Genomic DNA, 7,500 nt, shown 5'->3' on the forward strand with positions numbered 1-7,500 from the left:
CGGCCTCCACGACACGCAGCCCCGCCGAGCCCTGGAGGACGTGCTGGCTCTGGACGACGCCGTGGCCGACGCCCTCAGCATCCTCGACCTCGACAACACCCTCATCCTCGTCACCGCCGACCACTCGCACGTCATGACCATCAACGGCTACGCTCAGCGGGGCAATGACATCTTGGGTGCGCCTTTTGTGTCTTAGTTTTTTCTTCTTCTGTGTGTGTGTGTGTGTGTGTGTGTGTGTGTGTGTGTGTGTGTGTGTGTGTGTGTGTGTGTGTGTGTGTGTGTGTGTGTGTGTGTGCGTGTGCGTGTGCGTGTGCGTGTGCGTGTGCGTGTGCGTGTGCGTGTGCGTGTGCGTGTGCGTGTGCGTGTGCGTGTGCGTGTGCGAGTGCGTGTGTGGCCTAAGGTGGGCCTTTCCCTGATGATAACAATACCATATAGTCCAATCTGCTTAACTTCTCATCCTCCTAAGAGTCCCTTCTCCTCCCCCCCCCCCCCTCAGGCATGAGCGATGAGCCGTCTGACATCGACCAGATGACCTACACAACCCTCATGTTTACCAACGGCCCCGCTTACAACTACACTTGGAATGGTGTCAACGTGAGTACCCTCTCCCCCCACTCCTTTAACATAAACCTGATACAAACCGTACCTCATGTTCATTAAAAGGAAAAGCAATTAATATATCCTCCTTTCTATCAAGGTGACCCGACCCGACCCCAAGACGCAAAACACTACAGAATTAGGTTACAAGCCCCTCGCTGCCGTCCCACTGAGTTATGAGACCCACAGTGGTGAAGATGTAGCTGCTTATGCCATAGGTAAGGTCTTTTGTCTGCTCCTGACTTAGCACTACCACATGTTGAGCCTAAATACTGTAATGTAAAATAACTATAGTAAGTTACCACCTTCTAATCCCAAAATATATATCATGACAACAAAACCGTCACATAGCCATGATATAGGAAACAAATCACATACTAAAACCACCATGACAATAACACTTTGAAACTAATGACTAATTGCAATCAAAACAAACAAGCACACAGATATCATAACCCCCTTTTCGCATTATACCACACCCAAAATGCTAACACAATCCTCTTTCCTTTTACCCTATCATCTAAATAAAGAAAAATATCAAACCACAATATCCCACTCTATACAATTAACCACCACTGGTCCTCCATAACCTCCTCCCTCTGCTTCTCCCTTAGGCCCAATGTCTCACCTGCTGCACCGCGTCCACGAGCAGAGTTACCTGGCCCACGTGATGGGTTTCGCCTCTTGCATTGGCCCCTACAAGGATAACTGCGAGAGACCCAAATCCCACTTCTCCCGCTTCCTTCCACGGGCAAAGAGCATCAGGCGGAAGATTAGATTATAAGGGTTTAATAGTATTATAATACAATCAAACATGTACATATTGTAGAGTCTGTGACACTGTCTCGTTCCCCTTTTCTTTCAGTCTAGATTATAACTGGTACTTGCTGCATTTAGCACGGTCTCTTCCTGTTTTTACTATCAATTTCTTCACTGCCTTATAAAAGTATTTTAGAATGTGCTTGTAACAATTATTTTCACTTCTTCATGTTGTGTTATCCTAATAAATGCAAGGTCTTATGAGTTCAATATTCTACAGCAAATAAAACCTTTATGCCTCACATACTGGCAATCTTACTGCATTTACTGAGTGAGCAGCATTTATCACTATTCTGTATATGAAGACCACAGCAACATGACACTTCTAAAGACAAATCTTGCATCTTAGAATATAACATTTGCAGTATATACAAAAGATGTCCTCTGTAAGACCTTGCTGTACACTAGCTAGTGTGTGGGCAAAACCATGTGAATCAGTTAAACAAGGAATGAACTCAGGGTAACCTTTATGTAACATGATCTAGCTGGTACAAAGAAATGCCTCAATCTACACTTACATACATATATTTTGTCCTGCAGATTCACTTTGCAAACTTTCTTGTTTTTAAACCATAGATATTCAAGTATTTGATTCTTGAAAAGAGAAGAGGGAACAAAATTCTATTTCAACAGAGTCACTTCAAGACAGTGTCCTTCTATGTACAGTACACCGCAAAACAGTCACATCCACATTAGCACCTACACACTATACCTCACACTCAGTTGACCGTCTCAACCCTACCTATTCAGAAGTTACCAACTTGTACTGTGAATTGTGTGTGTGACAAGTTCAGAACGAGTTTTAGTTACTGGTGATGGAAAGTTTTTAAGTTGTCTCACATACAAAACTGAAATGTCTCCAACCATATTTGTGTGTATATACTGTTATGTTGGCCAGTTCTAATTGTGACGTGAAAAAGTTAAGCAAAAGCATCATATACAGAACTTTTCCCATGTAAAATCAAACTGTCTGGTAAATAATGGTGTTGACAACATAGTAGATCATTTATATTTTTTAGATTTATATAAACTTAAAATAAATAATTTTTTTGTAGACTGTAATTTGGATCCTTTTTCTTAAAATATAAACAGAATAAACAAAAAAATATAGCTTATAAATGCAAGAAGACTTATATTCAAACAGGATAACAACCCCTTTTAAACACACTCCCATGCAACAAAGGTAAATCTGCAAAAAAACAGCAAACATATGCAAGACATTTCAAAAAAAATATAAAAGGCTGGTGAACTGTACCTGTGTCTTCATTGGTCGTCACTCCCTGTAGTTGATGAAGAAGATGCGAGGCTACAGAGGAGTGGGCAATTAGGCGATCTTGGTACATGGCTGTTGATGCCCACTGCATGATGTCAGTATTCATGCGGTACTGCATGGTTAACATCCTGACAACTTCATCCCCACACTGATCTGTAGACAAAATGTTTGTGGAATTTGTTAACAAATGTGAAACTACATATCTAACGTCTATAGGTGATTACAGGTTAACATATCTGCATTTGAATCCAATTCTCCTGATTGATGCAGAATCCAATTTGAAATGTATACAAACAAGGAAAAAAAAACTGAACAAAGAGGGTCCCTTCTCTCTTTGAAATCTTGGATACCTTATCTTAAACAGGTAAGACTTACTTATAATTCTCTCCATAAGTGAGAGTTCCAAGCCCTTCTCTGCTGCTTCTTTGGATACGATGGTAGGAGGAAGCTGGCAGTGATCGCCTGCTATTATCAACTTTGGGGCTCGGAGGAGTGACATATAACAGGCAGCCTCAATAGCCTAAATAAATAGAAGACAAGGAAACAAACAAACTCTGAAATAGAATCCTCTTTCCTTTGGAACCATAACAATTATAACTATCTCTAAACAATAATGTCAAAATGATCAAACGCAAATAAAAGAAAAAATTCTGAACCTACTCATCAAGGCAGTCTCACCTGCGAGCATTCATCAATGACCACCACATCAAAGAAATCCTCCCTCAGGAGCTTAAGGGGGCCATCATTACTACTACTCGTGAGGGTGGCCAAGATCACATCGCTGTTCGTCAGGATCTGCTTCGTGAGTCTCATCTCCCTGTGTTAGGATAAAATGTGAGCTAACATGCAATTCAATCAACAAGAAACAAACAGAAACACTTCTTCCACATATCCTTGAAAATGCCAAATTACACTTGTTCTTTACTGAATATTTTACCAATTACCATCTTCCTCTAACACATTACTACTTGTAATTATGATACTTGTGATTTCTTTTGGTTTATGTCATTTATCAATTGAACTATAATCATCTAGTTAATACCTCTCATATAACTCCTTCCTAAAAGTCTTGATTTCCCTCCTGATGTGCTGCCTCTTTCCTCTGTCTCTGGCCGTCTTCAGTTGTTTGAGTTGCTCATTAATATCACGATGAATGTCCTTCAGTAACTGAGATTCATCGCTGTTAAAATAAAGCTCAGTCAGTGCCTGTATTAACTGAATACCGTACACTGTGGACTTTTAAATTTTCAGTCCATCTTAATACTTTTTATGACAGAAAAAATGGATTTGCACAATATAGGAACATCAGAAACAGAAAAGATTATCATATATTATCTTGATACTAAAATATCATTCAAGCTAAATACCATTATGTAACCATCAACTGTTTAAATACCTAATCACTCTACTTTGGAATCCTCAAATAAAGTAAACAAATAAAAAAGCCTTAAAAATATATCTTGATACATCTTAACAGCCACTGAGACAAATATATGCAAAACCTAACACACAAAACTCACTCTTACAACACTACCCATCAGCCCAGAAATCAACAAACCTGTGGTGCATAAGGCAGTCAAGAGTATAGCGTTGGGTGAGTGCAGTGGCGCGTGCCGGATGACCAACACGCACAACACGAACCTTGGCTGCCGCTAGTCTCTCTACCAGGTTATCCACAGCGAGGTTTGATGGAGCACAGGCTAGAACCTGCAATGTTTTTAAAACCATTATTAACTATAGCATAAAAACAATAAAATTCCAATAAAAATTCTTCCATCTTATACATTCTACCTTTATTTCATTCTTGGATAACCAGAAAAGCACCAAAACTTGCAATGTGTTTAATACTATCGCCATAAACCTCAACAAACAGCAAACTAAGTGGCTAATATATTCTTAAGTATTCCTGCTTTCCTATTCCCCATTCCCAACAAATATTTGATAATATTTGATAAGGTATATATCTATTGAGTGCAAAATATCCTTTTTGTGCAGTAAACCAAAAAACAGCAACATTTTAATAAAATAATCCAAAGATAAACATTCAGTATATCATCTAGTGAATAAAAATGAAGATAATATTTTAAACAGCCTGAACTGTGGCTTGCAAGTCAACACTCAATAGCTTTAGTCATCATAATCAACAATATCAGAAACAAAACAGGAAATATATCCTCCATCAATCCAGCCTTTTTATGATCAAGTAGAAAAAAATAGAAGAGGTATAATAAAGCACATACAGTGTGCAAAGAAAAATCATAAAAAAAAGTAAACAACATATAAGAATTATTCCATATTATATAAATTGCCACCCCCTCTCCCCTCCCACCAAAAAAAAAAAATATATATATAGATAGATAGATAGATAGACAGATAGATAGATAAATAGATAGATACATACATATATATCTATATATACATATATATCTATATATCTATATATCTATCTATCTATATATCTCTATATACATATCTATCTATCTATATATCTATATATACATATCTATCTATCTCTATATACATGTTCTTCTTTCTATAGTTAATTCATATAAATACATATACATAAATAAAAAACAAAAAATCCAAAAACCAATGAGCATGACTAGTCCCTTGCTGATACCCACAACCTCCCTCACACTGTACTATCCATCAAAGAAGAAGAAGAAGAAGAAGCAGAAAGGAAGAACCAACCTTTGACTTGAGTTTGACATGCTGCCTAATGACCTCCACGATGGTCGTTGTTTTCCCTGTGCCGGGGGGGCCGTGGACCACCGCCAGGTCACTCCTCTGAATGGCAAACTCAACTGCCTCCCGCTGCGAATTGTCCAGGTTTTCTGAGTAAAGGTTTGGTGGGAAATAATGAATGGATGTGGGTAGACTCTTAATTGTAACTAATTCACTTCCCCTTTTTGGCAAGTTTTTAATTATGCTGATGTAAAGGACTTTGTTAAATAGGGTTTCCTTTGGTCTGAAATAATGTACACTTTGCAAGCACTATTATCAATATTCATATCGTGTAGAATTTTAACTTAAGTATTTTACTATCTTAAAAGAGACAAATTATTCAACAACTTTACAATTAAAATGAGATCATGATTTTTTTTGTTGTTGTTGTTTGTTAAAGCCATCAAGACTGAAGATGCCCAAATAATGCAATAAAGTGAAAATTCTGTATTCTAAAAATACAAGTTGTGTAATATCACAATGCCCTCCCTTACACACATACAACACTACATGGAATGGCACTTAAATAACTTACTATTAAAGAGCTGTATTTTGCCCTCAGCTCCCATAAGTTGTGGTGGTAAGGAAGGAGCAATAGACCTTGGGGGTGATTCACCAAACAGCACAGACACTGTGTGTGCAGCTGGGCCATTTATCAACTTTTCAAGCCCATTCAGTCCTGATTTTATCCTTCTGTATGTAACCTGGCCAGAGGAGAACAAGTTATCAGGTCTTATTCTCTAAACCAAAACCTATCATACATACTTTTCTACAAGATAATAGGAATAATAAACTAATAAACAAATTAAGATTCACATAGACTTGAAAATCACATATCACAAAAATTACGAAGCACCTCAAGCTTACATCATTTGCTAGCTTGTTCAGCCGCAGCTGCGTGTCATCGCTAAGGTTGTCCAACTCATCAGCATCGTCGTCAAGAACAATCTGGATATTTTTCTGTGAGACATACTTTACCACTCCCGTTGTACACTGCTGGCCTGATCCACTCTCATATACACCAACAATATCACCTGCAATAATTAGTAATAATGGAAATTGATTAATGATTAGTAAGAGAATTAAATATTTCTGAGCTTACTATGAACTTTGGAAGCATTTGAGTACTGAACATTTAAATCATGAAATAAAGCTACAATCATTAACAACAGCAATGCAATATCAATTTTCCACAATAATACTGATTGTACTACATAATTAAATAACTCCTATGGTTCCATCCATTCTACACATTAAACATTGGAATAAACTTCAACCAATAACTGAAAATATCCTTTATTGCATACCTGAAGAAAAATTATTTGCGGGTAAAACAGCATCTTTCCTTGCAGGGACAAATGTGATGATGGGGCGTCCATAGAGGCCAGTGGATCTCTCGCTGATAACTAAATGCCCTAAAACCACTCCTCTTGCTTCTAAGACCTTGAGGGATGCTCCTTCAACCTGGAGATTTAATGAGGACTTATTCTAATTTACCCTTCAAAATGATTTAATAAAACTGTTGATACAAATTATCATTGTATGTAGTTATACAAAAATATATATCTACTAATTATTTATCTTACCTATAATACAATATCATTATTCTAAACTGTTCAAACTAGTGACCATTATTATCGAAGTCATTTGTCTAAAACATCAACCAAATCTAATCAAATTACACTATACAGCTATTATAACATTCAGTCATTGTAGGAATACCTCTTTTAACTTATGAAACAAGTAGTTACTTCTGCAAACCACGAATATAATTCACACATATAAAATATATACACAAGACACACCTCTGACTGTGCAGCGCTGACCTCTGCCTTCCTCTCCTCTTCCAACAGCGAGCAATGGAGGGCAATCCAATCATTGCGCGACAGCTGGGTTTTTTCCTTTGACATCGTTCGGTAGTTCTGTGTCTTTTATTCAGAATCTGTTCATGGCAAGGAGGAAAATGTATGATTATTATAAGCTAAAGTTTTGTATAGCAATAAGCTTTAGCTGATGAAGATGAAGATGAAGATGAAGATGAAGATGAAGATGAAGATGAAGATGAAGATGAAGATGAAGATGAAGAT

At 37.5% G+C, this 7,500-nt stretch overlaps 2 protein-coding genes across 4 annotated transcripts in view; one reads left to right on the forward strand and one right to left on the reverse strand.

The window, feature by feature from the left end:
- Positions 1 to 2,470, forward strand: part of LOC125035757 (alkaline phosphatase-like) — a 13,611-nt gene extending 11,141 nt beyond the window's left edge. The window contains exons 8-11 of the mRNA XM_047627953.1: positions 1 to 176; positions 497 to 594; positions 698 to 815; positions 1,212 to 2,470. The exon at positions 1 to 176 is cut by the window's left edge and continues 23 nt beyond it. Of these exons, the coding sequence (XP_047483909.1) occupies positions 1 to 176; positions 497 to 594; positions 698 to 815; positions 1,212 to 1,381 (562 nt within the window). The 3' untranslated portion in view covers positions 1,382 to 2,470. The remainder of the gene's footprint in view (positions 177 to 496; positions 595 to 697; positions 816 to 1,211) is intronic.
- LOC125035762 (DNA-binding protein SMUBP-2-like) overlaps positions 1,867 to 7,500 on the reverse strand; it is a 7,416-nt gene continuing 1,782 nt past the window's right edge. For all 3 annotated transcript variants that reach the window (XM_047627968.1, XM_047627976.1, XM_047627984.1), the window contains exons 3-12: positions 7,219 to 7,355; positions 6,721 to 6,877; positions 6,281 to 6,447; positions 5,949 to 6,117; positions 5,381 to 5,523; positions 4,248 to 4,396; positions 3,732 to 3,869; positions 3,368 to 3,506; positions 3,065 to 3,209; positions 1,867 to 2,842 (exon numbers count right to left, since the gene is read on the reverse strand). In XM_047627968.1, coding sequence (XP_047483924.1) covers positions 2,553 to 2,842; positions 3,065 to 3,209; positions 3,368 to 3,506; positions 3,732 to 3,869; positions 4,248 to 4,396; positions 5,381 to 5,523; positions 5,949 to 6,117; positions 6,281 to 6,447; positions 6,721 to 6,877; positions 7,219 to 7,323 — 1,602 coding nt within the window. In that variant the 5' untranslated portion in view covers positions 7,324 to 7,355 and the 3' untranslated portion in view covers positions 1,867 to 2,552. The remainder of the gene's footprint in view (positions 2,843 to 3,064; positions 3,210 to 3,367; positions 3,507 to 3,731; positions 3,870 to 4,247; positions 4,397 to 5,380; positions 5,524 to 5,948; positions 6,118 to 6,280; positions 6,448 to 6,720; positions 6,878 to 7,218; positions 7,356 to 7,500) is intronic.

This window comes from Penaeus chinensis, chromosome 2 (genome assembly GCF_019202785.1).
Source record: "Penaeus chinensis breed Huanghai No. 1 chromosome 2, ASM1920278v2, whole genome shotgun sequence".
NCBI lineage: Eukaryota > Metazoa > Arthropoda > Malacostraca > Decapoda > Penaeidae > Penaeus > Penaeus chinensis.